The 22101-nt window shown below is 45.3% G+C and overlaps 1 protein-coding gene across 1 annotated transcript in view; it reads left to right on the forward strand.

Annotated features, from left to right (window-relative positions):
• DSCAML1 (DS cell adhesion molecule like 1) overlaps positions 1–22101 on the forward strand; it is a 630702-nt gene that overhangs the window by 578765 nt on the left and 29836 nt on the right. Inside the window, exons 31-32 of the mRNA XM_086957025.1 lie at positions 61–255; positions 1352–1663. Coding sequence (XP_086813151.1) covers positions 61–255; positions 1352–1663 — 507 coding nt within the window. The remainder of the gene's footprint in view (positions 1–60; positions 256–1351; positions 1664–22101) is intronic.

Raw genomic sequence — 22101 nt, forward strand, 5'->3', positions numbered from 1 at the left:
AGTATATGACTCTTGAACAACCCCAGTGCACATGAAACCTCCTAATTCTCTTTTCTCCAGATCCGGTTTCCCGTAAGAGTGTAAAATCTGCGCACAGCACTCGGAACCGATACTCTAGCCAATGGACACTCACCAAATGTCAGGCCTCCACTCCAGCACGGACTCTGACATCGGACTGGCGGACAGTAGGGTCACAACATGGTATTACCGCCGCAGAAAGCGACAGCTACAGTGCCAGCTTATCTCAGGACACAGGTAAAAAGATGAGGCCTGCTAAGATCACGTTTTCTGGGGGTATTTACTTTTGCAAGTCAAATGGTGATTTTACATGTAAACCTTCTCTACATAGGCTGCATTATTGGTATGGCACATTGTCCTATTCTGCACTGCGGCACATGTTTAAGTCTGTGCTTGCATGGGTGCTGTATCATAGCAAATGCACTGTCCTCAGTACAGGCATGAACCTGCATCTGCTGTTGAAACAGCACATTAGTGAAAGACAGACCTGCTATCTGAAGCCACCAATCTGCCTTTCACTGTGCAGACAGCAATCTGGTATGTGTTTCAGTGTTGGAGGGCTGAGATCTCCCTGCAGGCAAGTAAAGTGAGAGACTGCACCCACCTGCAGAGTTCTCCGGAGGTCTCTGAGAGTCCCTCCCCCCTTAAAGGGGGTACAGTCAAAGGTTACACTAACTGTGCACCTCCTCTAAGTGGCATACTTTAAGTTTGCCTCCGGATCGCCTCGTTGCCTCTGTACCCACATCTGTGATACAGCAGTGATGCAGAGGCAAAGGTGTAGCATCCCAATGCCGATGAGGGCATACCCCCTTCAAATTACTCAGCCAAGATCTGCATTATAGAAGAGGCTGCACAAGCATCTAAGGTCCCTCATGTAAAGCCACATTGCCCTGAGTTTACAAGAAGTGGGCACAAATGCCCCATGCACCCTTTCTATAACACAGCTGCAGGTGACCTAAAAGTCATTGGCCTGTATTTGTATGCCTGCAATGTGTAAACAATATGTAAGTGCACGATGACAGTGTAGCTAATATAGGTGTTTAATGCTATATCTATGTACACATTTTGTGAATTTCCGAATCTTAAGGCCATTATAGGGGTACTGAGGCAATTATAGTACACAGGTTTTAATCTTTATCTGCATAGTTCTACATCAGGTTGTTCCTGTATCTGTGGTGTTATTGCCCATGCATAAGACTCTCCATGCATGAAAACCTAAATTAATGGCTAAGTAATGCTGGTCTTTTACATAACAGGCCTTCCAGTCATGGCAGGCATTTGACAGCCTTTTCCTGCATCTGGTCACCTGTACACCCTCTTACTGTGCTTTCAGACAAAGGACGCAACAGCATGGTGTCTACAGAGAGCGCATCATCGACATACGAGGAGTTGGCACGGGCCTACGAGCATGCCAAGTTAGAAGAGCAACTTCAGCATGCCAAGTTCGAGATCACAGAATGCTTCATCTCAGATAGTTCATCGGACCAGATGACGACTGGCACCAATGAGAATGCTGATAGCATCACCTCCACCAGCACCCCTTCAGAGCCTGGCATCTGCCGCTTCACAGCCTCGCCACCCAAACCCCAGGAGAGCGACCGCTGCAAGAACGTGGCTGTGCCAATCCCTCATCGAGCCAACAAGAGTAAGTGTACATCAGGTGGGTTGGGTCAGACTGAACATTTCAAACTGAACCCCTCTTTTTACCTCTATTGAGCTACTGCATCTGTTAAAGGTAGAAACTTGGTACAATGTGTACCCATATATTGTACCCAGACCAGTCATTAGATTACAGACCTTTTAACCGGACTCTTTTCATTCCACACATACCAAAGCAGAGTAAGATTGTTTTGGATTCTATTGCAACATTTATATAGCACTTGCTACCCCATGTGGGTCTCTGAAACACTTGCCCTACATGGTTAGTGTAGGAAGTTGGATTACTCCAGTATTGGAACTTTCATAGATTCCCATTGCTTGTATCATTCCCCGTCGTCGGAATGGGAGCCTCGGTAATAATATATATATATATATACCTAGGTAAATACACCCTAATAGGTGTAAAAAAGGTAAAAAATTAGGCCTAGGCCTCATTATCTTTTGCAGCCTATTGCTGTCATTATGTAAAAGGACCCAAAGTCCCCTTAGCAACCAATCAGATCAGCCTCACCCTGTAGAACCTTCCTGAGAAAGCTCAGAGCCTCAGATTTTCTACCGCTTCGTTGGTGACAGGGAGTCTCCTTAGAGCTCTGCTCTAACTTCAACTTGAGGTACTGTTTAAACAGTTTTCTTTAAGGATTTCTTCAGCTTGGTCATGGCTGATAAGGAAAAGAAGAGCCTTTTCAGGTCTTGTGCCACTTGTGGCAAAAAACAACTTTACACAGAGGATCAACATCAAGACTGTATTTACTGTCTATACCCAGACCATAAGGTTGATAAGTGTAGTATATGCAGGAGAATGTCTGTTAAGACCCTCCGTGATCGTGAAGGACGGCTGCTTCTGTGGCTCAGGAAGTTGGAAAGGAAGGATGAAGTAGTGTCTGGTGATGAGGAAGATGCCAGATCAACATCTTCAAAGACTTCATTGAAGAGGGGCGGATCGTCTGTGGACACTTCAACTGAACCCCCCTTAAAGGCTGTGCGTGTGACCTCTGATAGGTCTGGCAAGCCAGGGCCTATCGAATCTCCTCACGTAAGTGTAAAGGAGAGGGAAAGGCAGGCACTGCAGGTGCAAAAGGCTAAACTGGATGAGAGCTCGGCTGGGCCTTCCCACCAGGTTAAAGTAGCCAAGTCCGTCAAAAGACCGACTGTAGAGGCCTCTACAGGGGTCAAAAAGGACTCTAAAGCATCTGAGGTGATTTTGTCTCCTCAGTCGTCGACGAGCCACCCAGCGACGACGAGGACGACGACGAGAGCGTCGACGAGGACCTCGATGTCGATTCCGTCGACGAAGACCGGATCGACGACGGCGTCGTCGACGATGACCACGTCGACGGTTACCACCACGTCGACGAAGACCATCCCGTCGACGATGACTATTCCGTCGACGGTGGCAATCTCGATGACGACGATCCCGTCGACGAGGACGACGAGCCCGTCGACGACGACAGCTCCGTCGACGAGCCCGTCGACGATGGACCCGTCGACGATGACAGTTCCGTCGACGACCCCGTCGACGGTGGACCCGGCGACGTTGATGGTTCCGTCGACGATGCCGTCGACGGTGAAGGGACTCTCGTCGACGGTCCCGTCGACGACGATTCAGACGGTGGATTTGTTTTCAACGCCGTTGACGACAGGAGCGCCAGAAAACAGCAGAAGGAGAAGGATAACCCCAGATATGACTTCTCCAAGGAAGGTACCATCATTACCTCCACCCCTTTTGTTGGATGAAGATGACTACTCAGAAGAGGAAAATGATATGTATGGGGATGCTTACAGTCCATCACAATTGAATCTGAAATACCATGATTCGGATTTGGATGAGGATTATTATTATCAAAAGGAACAGCGGCCAGAGAGACAGGTTGCATACCAAGATACCCAACCACAGCAGGGCATGGTATCGATGCCTATAAGTCTTTTGACAGATTTAAGGGCAATGCTGGAGGAGTATAGGAGCAAGAAGGGGTCGCAACCTGTGGAAGGTCAAGCACAGGTTCAACCGCAGGTGGTGGCAGCACAGTCAGTGCGGCCTGCACAGGAAGAGCATGAGAGGGCATATCCTCCGCAAGTACAAGTGGATACCTCGGATGAGGATGAAACGGGGCAGAACCAAGATCAAGACCAGGAGAGTGAATGGAACCAATATATAGCTCCGGATCCGGCTTCACCAGTGCCAGACCCGGTCGACTCGCCTCCGGCTGATGTAGGAGGTTTCTTCAGTCTGATGGAAAGAGCCACAGCGCGCTTTAAGTTAGCGATGCCTACAACATCTACGGATTGCTTTTTATACGATTTCAAAGAGGCATACCGTAAGGCCGTGCGCTCGATTCCCATTGTGGATCACATATGGGAGGAAGGGAAGAAAGTGATGCAGACCCCAGCGACGGTCATTCCAACTCTTCCGCGCTTGGAGAAAAAATATAAAGCTCCGGATGACAGTCCCGCCTGTTTGATTGGACAACCTAGACCTGACTCGGTCATATCGCAGGCGGCACAGAAGAAATCGCGGAATCCTTCGGCCACCCTCACGACTCCGCCGGATAAGGAGGGTAGAAGGTTGGACAACGCAGGGAAGCGTTTTTCGTCGATGGCTAGCTTGCTGGTCAGAGCGGCGAATGCCTTGGCGATCCTAGCAAGGTACGACCGCCAGATGTGGAGTGATGTGGCACACTATGTGAATCTGCTAGCGGAGGACCAGAAAGCGGAAGCACAGAAACTTCTGGAAGAGGGACAACGTTCCTCTTCGGAAATGATTGACTGCGCGATGGACATCGCCACCATCTCTTTCCGTGCCCTTGGCAGTGCAGCGGTTCTTCGGCGACAAGGATGGCTGAGAGCTACATACTTCCGGCCAGAGGTCCAAAATAGGATTTTGGATTTGCCTTTCGACGGGGACATGTTGTTTGGGAAACATGTCGACGAGACCCTACAGGGGATAAAGAAGGACACAGAGACAGCAAGGTCTTTGGGGAACCTGCAATATAGAAAAACACCGTTCCGTGGAGCACGAGGAAGAGGTTTCTCTTCACCTAGAGGAGGTTATCAGCAACAGCGATATTCACAGCAATCGCAGTCTTACAGACCCCAGTACGGCAATCAATACTATCAGCGGCAGTCGCAATCCCAGTCTTTCTCTCGCCAGAACGCTCGTGGACGACAGGGGCGTCAGGGTAAGGACGCTGGCAAGCGTCAATAGCGGCCTCCCGACTCTGCCAACTGTTCCTCCGCTTCTGGGGTCTCCAGTGGGCGGCAGGATATCACAACATCTGAGCAGCTGGGAAGAGATTACATCGGATCAGTGGGTATTAAATATCATCCGGAATGGGCATACTCTAGAATTCCAGGACTTTCCACCTACGAGAGCTCCCCACGCCACTACTTCCAACCATCTGAACCTTCTTCAAGAGGAAGCTCAACAAATGCTTCAAAAAGGGGCGATCCAGTGTTCCCCTATCACAAAGGGGAGAAGGTTTCTATTCCAGATTTTTTCTGATCCGAAAAACAAAACAAAAGTGGCGTCCTATCCTGGACTTGAGGGAGCTCAACACCTATCTCACGAAACTATCGTTTCGGATGATTTCACTCCAGGACATATTGCGCCTCTTGAACCCAGGCGACTACATGGCAACATTAGACCTGGAAGATGCCTATTTTCATATCCCGATCCATCCAGCTCACAGACGTTTCCTTCGCTTTACAGTAGGCAAGAGTCACTTCCAGTTCATGGTGCTCCCATTTGGATTAAAGTCCGCTCCTCGGATATTCACAAAGGTGCTGGCACCGGTAGCTGCATTTCTGAGGAGACAGTCGCTGGAAGTATTCCCATACTTAGACGACTGGCTGCTGAAGGCCCCAAGCTTGCAAGAGGCATCGAGGGCAGTGGACACGTGCTTGAACCTCTTTATTCATCTGGGTTTACAACTCAACAAGGAAAAGTCAGTTCTTCAACCTGCAAGTACGGTGAAGTTCTTGGGAGCGATACTCAATACTCAGGAGTGCAAAGCATTCCCTTCGGAAGAGAGACAGATGAAACTCATATCGTCAGCCACCCGTTGCCAAAAGAGAAGTTGGATGACGGTCAGGATGTACAAATCTCTTCTAGGGTCGATTTCATCCTGTATTCAATTGATTCCGCATTGCAGACTGCGAATGCGCCCCCTGCAGGAGGAGCTGGACCTTCAGTGGAGACAAGTGGAAGGTTCGTTCGACGACAGGGTGACGATAACCCAGCGGATGAAACGGTCGGTTTCATGGTGGATGAAAAGATCTCACCTCACTGTGGGACTCAGTTTCAAGGCGGCAAGGGCCCCTCAGGTCATTACCACGGACGCTTCTCTTCAAGGTTGGGGAGCGGTCATGCAAGACCTCCAGGTCAGTGGTCACTGGACTCCGGAAGAACGTCGTCTACATATCAACGTTCTGGAGCTAAGAGCTATTCGACTGGCAATGTTGGCTTTCCTTCCAAGGATTACAGATTCAGCAATCCTGGTGCGGACGGACAACACCACCGCAATGCATTACGTCAACAAGCAGGGAGGCACAAGATCGCCACTGCTTTCACAGGAAGCACAAATGCTGTGGAAATGGGCGATAGCGCAGAACATCACACTCGTAGCGGAACACCTTCCAGGAGTGTGCAACACGAAGGCGGATACGCTAAGCCGCCTGAGAGCAGTCTCGCACGAGTGGGAATTGGAAGACGCCGTGATCAAGGACATCTTCTCCCGTTGGGGGACCCCAGCGATCGACCTGTTTGCAACACCGGGGAACAAGAAATGCCGGTGTTATGCAAGCAGGGAATACCATCGAGGGTCACTGGGGAATGCCCTTTCGATGTCCTGGTCAGGCGCGTTTGTTTACGCCTTTCCGCCATTTCCCCTCATTCCTCGAGTCCTCAAAAAACTCAAAATGGACAGGTGCAGGATGATACTAATAGCGCCTGCCTGGGCTCGCCAATTTTGGTACACGGAGCTGCTTCTTCTATCAGAGACACCGCCCATTCATCTGCAACCCAAACTGACACTTCTCTCTATGTACAACGGCCAGGTTCTTCACCCGAACCCGAGCTCGCTTCAGTTGGCGGCTTGGCTCCTGAATACAGAGAGTTTAAGGATTTAAACATCCCAGAAGAATGCAGGACCATCTTGGCACAGGCACGAGCCCCGAGCACTAATAAGACATATAGAGCGAAATGGAAGAGGTTCCATGTGTGGTGTCAGAGGGAAAAAGTACATCCTTTCTCGTCAGCTCCGCATCAACTCTTACCTTATATTCTTTCATTGGCACAAGCAGGTTTGGCTCATGCTTCTATCAAGGTCCACTTGGCAGCTATTTCCAGGTATAGGAGAACAAGATCGGGTCCCTCTCTATTATCAGCGAGAGTAATCAAACAATTCCTGAAAGGACTGTTTAGAGTTTTCCCACCAGTTAAGCCCCCACCTCCGGTGTGGCACTTGAATGTGGTCCTGGCCCAGCTAATGAGACCGCCATTTGAGCCAGTACATAAAGCGGACCTGAAGTTCCTATCATGGAAAGTGGCGCTTCTTTTGGCACTCACCTCTGCAAGGAGAGTAGGAGAGCTTCAGGCTTTAACCATCAAAGAACCCTTCTTACAGTTCAAGAATGATACAGTTATCCTACGGATGAACCCCAAGTTCATTCCGAAGGTACCGACAGACTTTCATCTTAACGAGCCAGTGATTTTGAAATCTTTTTTTCCTCGGCCTTCAACCCAGGCTGAGAGGACACTTCATTCTCTGGACGTTCAGAGATGTTTGAAATTCTATCTACAACGCACAGCTGGATTTCGAAAGACACCCCAACTGTTTGTGGCTTTCGGAGCTCCAAGGAAGGGATTTCCTTTGTCAAAACAAGGGATATCAAGATGGATAACTAGTGCGATCCGGTTCTGCCACCAGGCGGCAGGCAAACCTTTACAAGGACAGGTGAAGGCACATTCCACAAGGTCGGTCTCAGCATCAGCGGCGCTGTTTGCTGGAGTATCCATAAAGGACATTTGCAGAGCAGCCACCTGGAGCAGTACGCACTCCTTCACGAGACATTACTGCCTGGAGGCGGCTGCAAAGGAGGATTCGGCTGTAGGACAGGCAGTCCTGAGAAATCTCTTCCAATAAGAGGTGAGCTTTCCTCTCTTCCCTCCTCCTGTTTTTTCAAACATTTCGTTTATTATGCTTTGTTACTGCTTTATAGTTGTTATAATCTGTGATGTCATTAGCTTATAATGATTCTATACTGTGCACGAAATGTTTGAGGTATGCTAACTGCTATCTACTCTGATACAAGCAATGGGAATCTATGAAAGTTCCAATACTGGAGTAAGAAACAAGTTACTTACCTGTAACTTTAGTTCTCCAGTATTGGTAACTTTCATAGATTCCCATGCGCCCACCCGCCTCCCCTGGGAAAGCTCACTTTAGGGCTAGGTGATTATGTGGCAAAGCAACAGCTACGAAAATCTGAGGCTCTGAGCTTTCTCAGGAAGGTTCTACAGGGTGAGGCTGATCTGATTGGTTGCTAAGGGGACTTTGGGTCCTTTTACATAATGACAGCAATAGGCTGCAAAAGATAATGAGGCCTAGGCCTAATTTTTTACCTTTTTTACACCTATTAGGGTGTATTTACCTAGGTATATATATATATATATTATTACCGAGGCTCCCATTCCGACGACGGGGAATGATACAAGCAATGGGAATCTATGAAAGTTACCAATACTGGAGAACTAAAGTTACAGGTAAGTAACTTGTTTCTTTTTATGTGGGGTACCATAGTGAGGTACACTGCGTAGACCCTTGTAGTTTTACAGGGCTCAATATAATAATAATCCCAAATGCTCTCTTTTGTGCCAGTATGGGCAACCAGTTTAGGCGTATTAATTAGAGGGTAATGTTAACCATTTGTTGTACTTACAAAGTCAATAAATGAGACACGCTCAAGAAGAAACTCAAGACCAATTTAGAAAAGTAACATACATGTTCGAGGCATGAGTGGCTGTAGATACAGATGCTTTGCTTACTCCTGCCATCTAATGTTGGGTCCAGATGTTCGCAAGTTATTTTTTTTCAAAGAAGTCCTTCGAGTCATGAGGTAAGCTGACTCCTCCTCTTGGTGATAGTGAGCATGGGCATCAACTCCATTGTTTATTTTGTTTTCTTTCCACCATCGGGTTCAGACACGTATTACAGTGCTCAGGTCCGAGACTGTTTTCGGGATCCTTTCGGTGCTTAATTCACGCTACCCTTGTCGGCATTGTTTTCGAAAATGTTTCCATCCCATTTGTATCGAAATTCAGTAGACTCTCACTCGTCGGGTCCGAACACTCCGATTGCAGCCTTTGGGCCGCGCCCGTCCGGGCTACCTTACACTTATTCAGCTCCATCAATGATACTGTGTTAATGTACCAAACTCCATTTCGATTCTGCCCCCAGTGCCTTTCCAGGTACCCACGGACCGATCTTCACGAGGTTTGCAATCTGTGCTTATCCCCCGAGCGCAAAGAAGATTTTAAAGCCTGTTGGTTGTTTCGATCCACAAAGACCTTGTGGGACTGTTGGGCACGATGCAGAGACGTGACATCGAACACACGCCCGATATCTTCGGGCAAACAAGATATCTAATCATAATGGGAAGATCTTGAAGCTTCAGCTGCCGAGGCGGAAAGGGCATTTTCAGTTCAAGATCGGTTTGGAGTTACATGATCTTCCGCTGGGTCAAGGTGCTGCGAGTACTCCAATCCTCACCTGCCACACCAAAACCTTTAGTTCCTATAAAGCAAAAGGCTTCCGGGCCTGCACTGCCACTTGGCCATGGTAAGCAATGAGAATCGGCTTCAGCTGCCCCGCCCTCTGGCTTGGCACTGAAAGCTTATAAAAAGCCTTCTGGCTCCACACCAAGCCGAAATAACACCTCTTCGGCTTCCACTCTTCCAGTTCAGAAAGTGAAACCAGGTTTGGTTCTGAAACCTTCGGCACCAAACAGAAATCGGCGCCTACAACACTCCTGGAGCCAATCCTAGACTCCATGCAGGAAAAACTCGATCTGAAATAAAAACAGATCCATATACACCTATAGACTGGCTGCATTATCACAAAGATTGCGACAGTGCCTTCTACTAAGAGGCAAAACTCTCTCCAACAGGACATTGATCTCCCAATACCTATGAAAAAGAAGAAACAAAGCTACCAGTCCTCTGCACCCTGTCCCTCCGTCTTCTCCATCTCATATACCACCACCTTCATTGCCTGTACCTCCTGCACCTCATTCACCACACAATCCTTTAAACATTACGCCTCTGGGTTCTCCACACACAGAGCCAGGGGCAGATGCAGGAGATATTGACTGTTATGGAGCACCACCACTACCAGACCCCAGGCAGGTAGTTACAGATCCAGACCTATATCCTGGCAAACCCTCTCCTCCTGATAATACTTCGTCATATCAGGAGCTTATAACTAGGGCAGCAGCATACCTTGGGGTTACTCCACACAAAGAATCCATGGAAGATTATTTGAGGCACTGTGCACCACACAGAGTACGTCTCAATCTCTTCCAATGTTGAAAGGCATGATGTGCGTTGCAGATGATTATTTTATGAACCATGCACGTGCTCTCATCATTAACCCTACCGTAGATAAAAAATATGACTGCACCATCTGATCCAATTTGTATTCAAGGCCAGCTTCCACCAGACTCATTAGTTGTCTCAAATGCCCTAAAAGAGCAAATTTACAAACTACAGCAGGCGCACCACGTCCTGATAAGGTACCCACACCTATCGATGCGTCAGACATAAGAGTTGCTGCACAATCTGCCAATCATTGGCGAATTGCAAATACACACCTGTTGGTTAGGTATGACAGAGCTCACTGAGATGAGATGAAGAGACTCCTTCAATATCTCCCAGAGGAACATAAAAAGAAGGGGCTAGAATTAGTTCAGGAAGGAAAATTAATTTCCAACTCTTCCATCAGTTGCGCACTGGACTCTGCTGGTACCACCGCCAGAGGCATCAATACAAGTGTCCTCCTATGGAGGTATGCCTGGCTGCATATCTCTGGATTTAAGCCAGAAGTCCATCAAACTTTATTAAATGTCCCTTTTGATAAGGAGCATCTCTTTGGGCGAGAAGTCTGTGAGGCCTTAGAGAAAATGAAAATAAAATACTGAAGTTGCCAAATCTATGGGAGCGTTTCAAACACCTACTCTTAGAGGCTCCTTTCATTGCTCCTCTTATATAGTGAGTTCCAAAACCACTTTATACTGGTTACAAACTCATCTCCATCTAGAGAATATTTCGGAGGCAAATACAGGGGTAACAACTCCAAAGGTACACCAACCCACAATGCCCTTACCGCAACAAACAGTGGCTCACTTATTATTCCCCCCGATCATCCTACACCTGTCTGGGGTTGATTACAGCAGTCAATAACAGACAGGTAGGTGTTGAACATGGTTATTGCCTGGAGCGCATCAGCAATCCTCCCAATATTCCACCTCACATTCACAGACTTTCTCTGGAACATTTACAACTGCTCAATCAAGTAGTGCAAGTTCTTTTACTATAGCTATAGAGCTGGTTCCTTTACAACATCAAGGGTCAGCAGTTTTGCTCCCTGTACTTCCTAATTCCCAAAAGGGATGGCTCTCTATGGCCCATTTTAGATCTTTTGCCTCTGATTCACTACACTCTATTAGAACACTTTTGTATGACCACACTTCAACAAGTGCTTCCACTTCTATAGCAAGGCAACTTTGCAGCAGCACTAGACTTTTAGAACACATAATTTCACATGCCCATTCACCCAGCACATCACAAAGACCTCAGGTTTGTGATAGCAGGGAAACATTATCAATTGAAAGTCCGTCCATTCAGTCATCATTGCACCCAGAGTGTTCACCAATGTTTAGCAGTGGTAGCAGTGCATTTCCACAGATAAAACATTCATGTCTTCCCATATCTAGATAACTGGCTTATCAAAGCCAATACACTTCTCCTGTGTCATCCACACACTCAGATTACCATAAATCTTCTGCATCAGCTGGGATTCACTATCAATATTCAAAAATCCCATCTTTAACCTTCACAGCTGCAACCATATCTAGGGGCTACGCGCAACACTCAATTAAGTCTAGCCTATCCAAATGCAGCCAGGATTCAAAAATTCTAAACACTGTTGCCACAATTTCAAGCCAATCAATACTTAACAGTCAAAACTTTCATGCCTCTGCTGGGGATGATGGGACCATGCATTGCTATAGTGTCTTATACAGGACTACACATGCTTTCACTACTGGAATGTTTAGCACAACAGTGGACACAGTCACAGGGTCAATTAGATGAACTAGTGTGGGGAAAACAGTCACACTCATCACTCTCTGCAGTAGTGGAACACACAACACCTGTTAAAAGGGTTGCCATTCATTGACCTTCTTCCACAGGTCATGCTAACAACAGATTGGGGTGCTCACAAACAAGATTTGACAGTTCAAGGTGTCTGGGACACCAAACCATAATCTCCATAGCAGCTACCTAACGCTTCAAGCTGTTCACCTAGCGTTAAAAGAAATTCTACCTCACCTCATAGACAAAGTTGTCTTAGTCCAGACAGACAATATAACAGCCATCTACTATGTACAAAAACACAGGGGGACACACTCTGTCACGCCTCTCTCAGACCATTTTACATTGAGCAATACATCTCAAGTCCATTTGTTAGCGGAACATCTTCCTGGCATGAACAACGACTTTGCCACCCTCCTCAGCAGGATCCAGCAACAAGTCCATGTGTGGAACCTCTACCACAAGTCCTCCTCCCACAAGTCCACAAATTGGAGTTTCTACAGATATCCCTATTTGCAACAGCAGAGAACGCAAAATGCCCAGACTTTGCCTCCAAGTTCCCACACCCTCTAGCCAAAGGCAGTGCCCTTTGGATGAATTGGTCAGTAATATTTGCCTATGCTTCCCCGCCTCTCCCTCTTCTTCCATTTCTGGTACGGATGCTCCATCAAATGTCTCTCTCCCTCATCCTGGTAGCTCCCACATGGGCTTGTGAACCATGGTTCACCACAGTGTTCAAACTTTCAGTAGTTCCACAAGAGAAGCTTCACCTTAACTCAAACCTGCTCACTCAGCACCATGGCGAAATCAAACATCCAAACCTAAAGGAGCTAAACCTAGCGATTTGGCTCCTGAAGGCATAGAATTCTGATATCTAAATCTGCCAACACTCTATGTACAAAACATTATTTGTTACCTCTTGCATTTACAATGCTCATTCCTTGCTTACACTTTGAAGGAAGTGACCCGATTAGGGTCACCCAGGTCACTCACAACCACCTCTCAGCCTTCCATACAAATGAAGACAGTAGAGAATACAAACCAAGTATATTTTATTCAGGTACACTCGAGCGGAGTCCAGTCTGACCAGCCTCCTAGGATTGCTGCAGAGGGACTGCCCTCAGTCCACATAGAGATACATTATGTACATGTCTAAACCAAGAAAGTCACGCCCATAACCGAAATCTACTAGCAGGTGCAGCTAAAACAAAGAAGTACAGAAAGATGAGTTTCGACTCTGAGGATGGGCACACATTATCTTCATACCAAGGTCATTCTGTTCGTGTCTACAGCCAGGCTAGTGGAAGAAAGCCTCTATCTATGGGAAAGGAATATGTTAATGAGAACAGTGTAATTGTTAGCAGAGCAAGGCCGAACCTTGGAGAAATTAAAATTTCCACAGCCTGCTTTCTCGAGTCAGGGAATACACAGCTGACGACATGATTTAAAATGGCGGCTAAACCTAAAATGGTGCCCCAAAGGCTAACCTAACATGAGAACAAAGCATGAACAAAATAGCAAAACATATTTATTTCATCAACTGCCATAACGTCTACATCTTGCAGCAGTGGGTGCCTATCTTCAAAACAGGCAACACTTATTCTTCGCTCAAAGGGCCAATTATTAAGGCTTTCGTGAAAGGCCTTAAAATAGTAATGTCACCCAGGGTCCCACCTGCACCCGCATGGAATCTCAATATTGTTCTGACAAAACGTATGGGTCTACCCTTCGAACTTTTAAACAATTGCCCCTTCCAATTTATTTTTTGGAAGGTTGCTTTCTTAATTTCCATCACCGCACTAAGGTGTGTCAGTGTGGTCCATGCACTAACTTTATAAGAACCATTCTTCCAGCTTCATATGGATAGGGTATTGTATTGTATTGTATTGTATTGTCATTTATATAGCGCGGTTGCTGCCCAATGGGCGTCCAAGCGCTGAAGCATAAGACAGAACTGAAAAAGACGGAAGGATTTAGAATTCGGTGGACCTCGCAAACAGGTAGGTTTTCAATTGTTTGCGGAAGGAGAGTGGGTTTGAGTTAGTCCGGAGCTGTAAGGGGAGTGAGTTCCACATCTTGGAGGGTGGTTCTTCGTACCAACCCAAAAGTCCTTCCAAAGGAAATGTCCCCTTTCCAGATTAACCAATCGGTTGAACTACCTGTTTGCTTCCCTCAACCTGATTCTGTGGCAGAAAGGACTCTTCATAGATTATATGTCAAAACAGGATTAAAATATTATATTGACAGGACAAAAGATTTTTGACAAAACAACTCTTTATTGCGTTTGCTCCCCCTCATAAAGGGAAATTCATTTCAAAATCAGGCATTTCTAGATGGATCATTAAATACATCCAGATGTGCTATCTCATACCAAAAAGAACTTTGTCTATACCCCCATAGCACATTCTACTCGTAGGATAGGGGCATTTATGGCTTTCTAAGGCAGCATTCCCATATTTGACGTTTGTAAAACAGCTAGGTTGTCTACATCACACACATTTACTAAGCACTATTGTGTGGACGTATTAGCACGCCAACAAATTAATGTAGGACAGGCGGTACTATGTACACTTTTTCAAGCAACTACAACAAGCACTGGTTAGCCACAACTTTTAGAGGGAACTGCTACGTTCTTTGCAATCATAATTTCATATGCATGGACATCTCTTTACTTACACTTACTTATACTCCTTTCTCACCCTCTTGGCTTGTGGGAGAACAATCTAACAATGGAGTCGATGCCCATATGCACTATTTCCAAGAGGAGGAGCACCTTACCTCGTGACTCAAGACTTCTTCAAAGAAAAACAACTTGCACACATCTGGACCCAACACTAGATGGCAGGAGTATGCAAAGCATGTGAAACTACAGCACTAAATTCCAAGAGAAGGTGCTTACAGGGTAAGTACAATAATCCTTTTATATAATTTTATACACCAAGATTATCTGAATGAGGGAAGTACTTTAAATGTTATCAAATTTTACAGTAAAAACAGTAGAAAATTAGCAGTGTCAGCTTTGAGACATGAGCCTTGAACGCTGTAATGTTATCCTATGGGAGGAACATACACTGCATAGGTACACTTAGAGATGACTTGCAGAACTGTTCTTCTGGACTTAAGTTAAGTATGGGCCAAGGTCAAAGAAAGCACAGGGTTCAAGTTTACCTGCCCTGGGGTGTCCGGTTGCAGAAATGCTTTGCACAACTTTATACTTGAACAATACCCGTTAAAGTCAATGGGAAAAGTAACTGGAGGAAAGGGATGCAGGGGGGAGGAGAGGGCCCAGTCCAGCAGAACCCTAGGGGGTGCTTGGCTCTTGAGGGTCTCAGGAAATGCCATCGGTTTATGTGAGCCCGGGCTGGGGAGCTTGGATGCAGAGGTGTTTTGTCTGGCCGGTCATTGAGTTAGAGGCTCTCACAGTTCTTGGTGTACATGCAGAGGAGGGAGAAAAGAAACACAGCAAGGCCACTCGCGGTATGGAGCTGGGCTCTCTCAGAGTCCCTCAGCATGCAGGAAAGCTTTGGAGGTGGTGGTGTTCCCACTGATCTCAAACAATCAGTGGTGCCTGCAACTGGTTCCATACATCAGGTATTGGTGCAGAACGGCTCCTGAGGGGCCTGATGTCTCTAAACTTGGCAGGGAGACAGATGTGACCTTCTGTATAATGAAGACCTCTTGCTGTGTTGCTGCTCCCTCAGTGGGCACAAGGGGTCAACAGAACACTGTACGGGCAGCTGCAGTTGGTGTCTGCTGGTGCAGGGAAGTGTCTCCTCCACTCCAGGGGAGATGCTGCAGGGTCAAGAGAGTGCTGGGCAGACCTCCAAGGGTTTGGGGAGGCTGGTCTGCTTCTGGAAGAGTCTTTGTTGGTGGCTGTTGGGAGAGCAGCAGTCAAGCAGGGTTTTGCACCAAGGTAGATGCTGATCCACAGTTCATATGTCTTCAACCCTTCTGTGACGACCTTCTTCAGGCAGATACATCTGAGTTCCCGGTGTCAGGGGATCATCTAAGTACTACATTTAGGGGTGTTAAGAAGAGTGAAGAGTATTAGCCAATGGGCTAAATACCCCTGGGTCCCTACATCCCCTCACTATGACCACTTCCTGTGGGGAGTAGGCATAACCCTTTCCCAGAGGTCCTAATTGCACCAAAAACAAGATGGCAGAACCTTTCTTTTGTGGAGCACATCAGGTAGGGGTGTGACTAGCCTGGTGGTGCAACACGCCTACTTTCATAGGTAACGTCCCACCTGTACTGGTGCCGAATAGGCCTCAGGGCAGGGTGTGACATCTCCCAGGTCTGGGGGTTGTAGATCAAAGGAGGCAGGGGCTTTGACGCCCCTGACCTTGATTTGCTAAATCACTAGTCATCCTGCTGGAGGAGCTGTGAACACCTTCATCCGGAGCAGGCATTGTTTCTGGTCTCAGAGAGCATGGCTTCTCACCTGCCAAGGATCGGAAACTTGTCAGTGGTTGCATGCTGGACGATACCAGTCAGCCAGCACACTAGATACTGCTAGATTTCCAGGGGGACACCTCTAAGGTGCCCTCCGAGTGCATTGCATAATAAATCTAGTAGTGGCAAAGGTATATATGTATTAAGACAAGGTGTTTGATACCAAACCTTACATGTTTCATTAAAGCCATCATGCAGCTAGGAAACTTGTAATGACCAGTTGCCCAGTACATATACTTAAGGTGGCTTCCCTGTTCACTTGTACCATCTAGTAATTGAACTAGAGAGCACAGGGACATATCTGCTCATGCAAAGATGTCTTCACATGTAATTCAATGCACCCTGCCTTATGGTTATAAGGCCTGCTGTAGGGGTGACATATATATTATATGCAGTGACTTTGGCATGGCACACAATGAGTGTGCTTTGTTGTGTTTTCACAGTTGGTTTGCATAATGTCACGCCACCTCTAGTGGCTGCCTGCCTGTAGTTTGCATGGGGGTCCCTTAAGGTTCCACAATGCATCCTGCAGTCCTTAGGGGCCCTCTTTATTACCCATGCCCTAGGTACCAGGGGTACCATTTACTAGGGACTTACAGGGGTGCTAAAGTGTGTGCCAATTGTAACACAATTGGACCATTTCATCTTGCCTTTAGGGAAAGAGCACTGGCGCCTGGTTAGCAGGGACCCAGTGCCCATCATTTTAAAACCAGTGGCAAAAAGTGGGGGTGACTATGACAAAAAAGGGGCACATTCCTACAGTTCGCAAACTACACAGTATAGGGTGTGTGACTAATATTTTAATGCTATGTAGAAGTGTTTCCATATTGTGTGTGATGTCCACAGAGATGCGGTCTTTGAGTTATGGGACGCAACTCTTAGTAGTGAGATGGATGAAGAAGTGTGAGATATAGGCACGCATTTTATGGTTTTCAGCAAGCTGGCAGATTTGAGCAGGTCTACAGGTCCCTTTTTGGCATTTCATGTAGTCCACTTAGTTGGTTACTGTACTGGGGTGTCCATTCATAATGTTTTGCTTAAAGTTTATGGTCCTGAACAGGCATAAGTTAAAGAGAGAAGTAGTGGAGCGATATGCTGCAATAGAATTTGTTAATATCATCCCATATCTGATTTTCATTGTGAGATGCCAAGAAGTGGCCATACTTTGTTGCTAGTCGGGAACTGCGTTAGTGTTGGACTACATTAGAGTCCTCCATTGGCCAGTGGTATATGGCAGATCTCTTCAGTTATACTGTGTCTGATCAGTTCGAGATGGGTGCTCTTTTGCTGTTGACTGATATTGTACTGGGTGATTGATATGACCATTAGCAGTTTTTAATTTTGTGAGTGTAAGAGTGTCAGGCAGTAGCAGCCCTTTATTACCTACAATCAACCACCTGACTGCTGTGTGCTACGGTATTCCTTTTATATAATGTATTGTAGTTGCACTATATAGCACTTGCAATCCCTGACGAGGCATTGTTGTGCTTTTACACTGGCCAGCACGCTGCTCCAGGTCCCAGGGTTAGCGGGTTTGTTTTAGTACTCATTGTTGTTTATTTGGATTACTCATGTGCTCTACAGGAGCCATTTCTTGCATTTACCCCAGATTCTATGTGGTAGGTTACCTTAATAGGAATTAGGTGTGATCTTGTTTTTTTATTTTATTTCTGACTCTTTATATGTTCAGTTGTACTGAATGGAATGTTCACTTTGCTAGGGGCAGCCCCCTGCTCTAAATCATAAAGGTTAGGGCTTGACTTTGCCAATGTAGGAGCTGCACACCAGGCCTCCTTCCTCTTTTGGATTATACGTCCAGACTCCATTCTCACGCTTCCTCACTCCTCCAACAGTCCACACTGAGGTCACCTTCCCTACATCAGAGGCCGTAGATCCTGCCCAGTCAGTTATGACTTCCATTCAGCCTTACTAGAACTTCAGGCAGCTCTGGTTCATAAGAGCTCTAAGGTACAGGACCTCACTCAGACTATATTGGCGTACCTCACGGGGGAGAGGTGGGTAAATGCACTGGGAGCCTGCCAGCCAACAACAGAGCCAACGTTTCCTTGACCACTGAAAATGTCTCCTTTGTAGCATTCAACTTACTCATTTTATTACATTTTTGATTCACTGAAAGGGACCTACTGACCCCCCTCAAAGCAGCTGCCCAGTCCGCCTAGCAACGATTCATTGCAAAGAAACAGAAGCAACCCTGGAACCCTTTAAAGGGAATCAGCAGTGAAGGGCAGCTTGAGTCACCAAGCACAGCAAGTTCAGGGCCAACATTTGGACTGTTGTCAATGAGATACATAGTAAGTCTCATGGCAGAGTGCATTTGGCCCCTGTCACAGAATACACACATTTAAATGATAGGGGAGGCAGAAGTGGACTAAGGGTGGGATAAAAAAAAAAAGGAACCATAAACCTTACTATCCTTGGTAGAAATGCTAAGACTTTGAATGTTGACTGAAAACAGGCTGAGAGAAAGGTCAAGTGTGTTAAACTTCTAAACTTGAAATAAATCTTCTAATTATACTTCCTTTGGAGAAGGTCTTCAGTTCTGACTTGTCCACATGATGAGGCGGGTTACCAATAAAAAGCCTTTGGTTGCCTGGATACCGGATCATATGCCTCGTTTCAAACTCTCCTTTCTCTAATTCTCGGACTAAAGACACAGAGCCCAAATAATTTGCTCTGGTCCAAGTGACAAGGGGTCTAGCATACCTTGTGATGTCACATACCCAGGGAGTTCAACATGGAACAGAATGTCTGTAGTTCCACCTTTCCCTGTATTGGGATATCACATGTGCAATCCTGAACAGAAGCTACGAACCTTCTAGAAGCCATCTAGTCAACATGTAGAAAATGCAAATGTGAGATATTTCCTGTAGAGATGTACTTTGTCCATGCTGCCCCAGTCAGTAACTAGCGATTTCCACACATGTATGATTCAGCTGGGATCTCTGCATTCAAATGGAAAGATTGCAAAACTCTCTCTATAAGTTTCGGTTTCACTATAGGGGAAACTTGATGCATTGTATTGATTTTGAATATTGGTGATAGTTCCTGTGGTGCGCAGTAGTCATGTCATGGTAACCCTTTAGTAAAATTCGCCAAACTGTTTCTGCCAATAAGTTTTGTGGGGATATGTATCGTTATATTAAGAGTAGGTAAACTCTAATGTGCTTGCACACTATCTCATGACTGTAAAGTTATTAATAATTGACAAACGTTAAAACATATCATAGGAAAGGTAAAGAATAGTTAAAAATTGTAATTTTCCAATTTAGCTTCTAAAAAAGTCAGAAAATGTAAACGAGCATGAAAACAAAACTTACAATGACAACATTTGTAATCTGGGACTCAAGGAAAGAAAATGAAATCGAAGCAACTCGTACAGTGAAACATGATTAGTGAAAGTGTTGTTAGCTAATTATTCAACAAGTGAAAATGACATTAAATAATATACACGACTTAAGATGTGAGAAAACGTTGTATATTTGAGACAGAGGGCATGTTTATGCTTAGAGAAAAGATACTCTAATAGTAATATCGATTGGTAAAATCCCAGTGAATGAGAAGTAACTATCAAATAACCAAACACAAAATAGTAAACTTTTTACACGAGAGAAATCAATTGGATGACAAAGGAAAAGTAAACCAGCAAATTTGAAATGAGACGAAAAGTAATTGGAGGTTACGAAACGTGTGAAATAATCGAATTCGTGAAGGAAAAAAGGAAAATGTTCAAAAAGGGGAAGCAGTAATTGTCTTGAGAACAAACTAATTGAAAGCACAAGACAACTAAATATTTGAAAATGAATCAAGAAAAATATTTAAAAGTATGAAAAATTTAGCATAATGGGCTGAGAGAGAAAAAGAGCCAAACGTTTGCAAGTGAGAACAAATTCAAATGCTTGATAGTGTGGTGAAAATAATATATTAGTGCAAAGTTTGAAAACTGAAATATTGATAGTGGGACAAAACTCACATACTTTCACATGCATCAACAATGCCGTTTGCAATTCCTTATTAGCGAAAAAAAGGATTTGCTAATAAGGAATAGCAAAAGGCTATGCATGTAGAAATCGCTTAAAAAAATAGTGATTTCTAAACATTCCTTAATTGCGACTCGCAAATTGCGAGTCACAATTAAGGAATACCTCCCCATTCATTCCTATGGGCCTAGAGACCCATAGGAATGAATGGGAAGACATTCTCAATTTGCGATTCTCAATTAGAGAATCGCAAATTGAGAATGCAATTTGAAGGGTGTCTAAAGACCAATCTACACAAATGTACCCTAAGGAATTATTTCACAATTATTTACTATTTATAAATAGTCACACTCAGTGAACGTATATTCAACCAAAACATGGGATATATCTCAATTCTTATTTATTCAGATCAAGATTCAGTATGGCTACAACAATACTACTGACATTTCAAATCATATTGTGAGTAGTATATAACATCTTTTGCTTTGTTTGCATGGACAGACAATATACCATACATCACAGAGTTTTCATAAAGCATATGACTGTTTTCAAAATGACACAGGGGTTCACTTGTAAGCAAATCGATGTTAAAAGCGTTGACGTTTCGGTCCACTATTGGTTAATACATTCCCCAGGACCATCCTCAGGACGAAAAAATGTTGCACATTCCTAATTCCAATGTAGAATAAACACAATCAATGAACAAATATACAAATTTATATCCCTGTATGAAGTATCGTCTGCTCACCTCAAAAGACACCCAAAGGGTGAAACCATAAACAAGGAATTAACCTTGTAACACCGTGAATACAGATCAAAAAAGGAATTGACCTTGTGACACCGTTGTGAATACAGATCAAAAAGTGCTAACCCAACAAGTGACTAATTTTAACTAATTTGTGTGCAGGCCAGACAACTACTGGTTTTGGGCTTACCTAATACTTCCAGCCGGAAGTATATATTAATCAAATGGACCTCAGTGTCCAAAGAATCTAAAAAATTAAAAAGGAAAAAGCCTCCCATTAGTTACAAGAGGGCTTTCTCACACGTTAAAAATGATATAGCACAAGCACGCCTTGATAACTTACTCAGAGTTGGTGTCCACAATAGTTGAACCTGTATATTGAAACCAAAGAAACTTATTTGTGCCCTGCTCTGATGTAATTATACCAGAAGTGAAGCAGTGAGGAATCCCAATAAAGGGAAGGACTTACGCGTTCAATACGAATATTTCTGATAGATACATCTGCCGTGTGGATTCCTCACCTTGTGAATATCCCCCTTGCGCCAGCAACATTCGGAAATTCTTTTTTCGTAGCCTTGCGCCGACGTGGATAGGACGTCACAGAGACACGGCTCCGCTCGCGACTCCACTGACGTCACCGACGCCTATAACAGGCCCACGCCGGCGTGATGACATCAGTTCCCTTTTTTCCGCGTCGTCGACGCTAACGGTTATCGGGAATCTCTGTAGCCTACTGGTACATTGTTGCCATTTTGTTGGTTATTTCTGCTTCTCTGTATCCTGTTTCTTCGAAGATGTCATCTAAGAAGACCGGCTTCAAGCCCTGCAGGGAGTGCGGTAAAATGATGTCCATTACCGAC

The sequence above is a fragment of the Lissotriton vulgaris genome, chromosome 2_1 (genome assembly GCF_964263255.1).
Source record: "Lissotriton vulgaris chromosome 2_1, aLisVul1.2, whole genome shotgun sequence".
NCBI lineage: Eukaryota > Metazoa > Chordata > Amphibia > Caudata > Salamandridae > Lissotriton > Lissotriton vulgaris.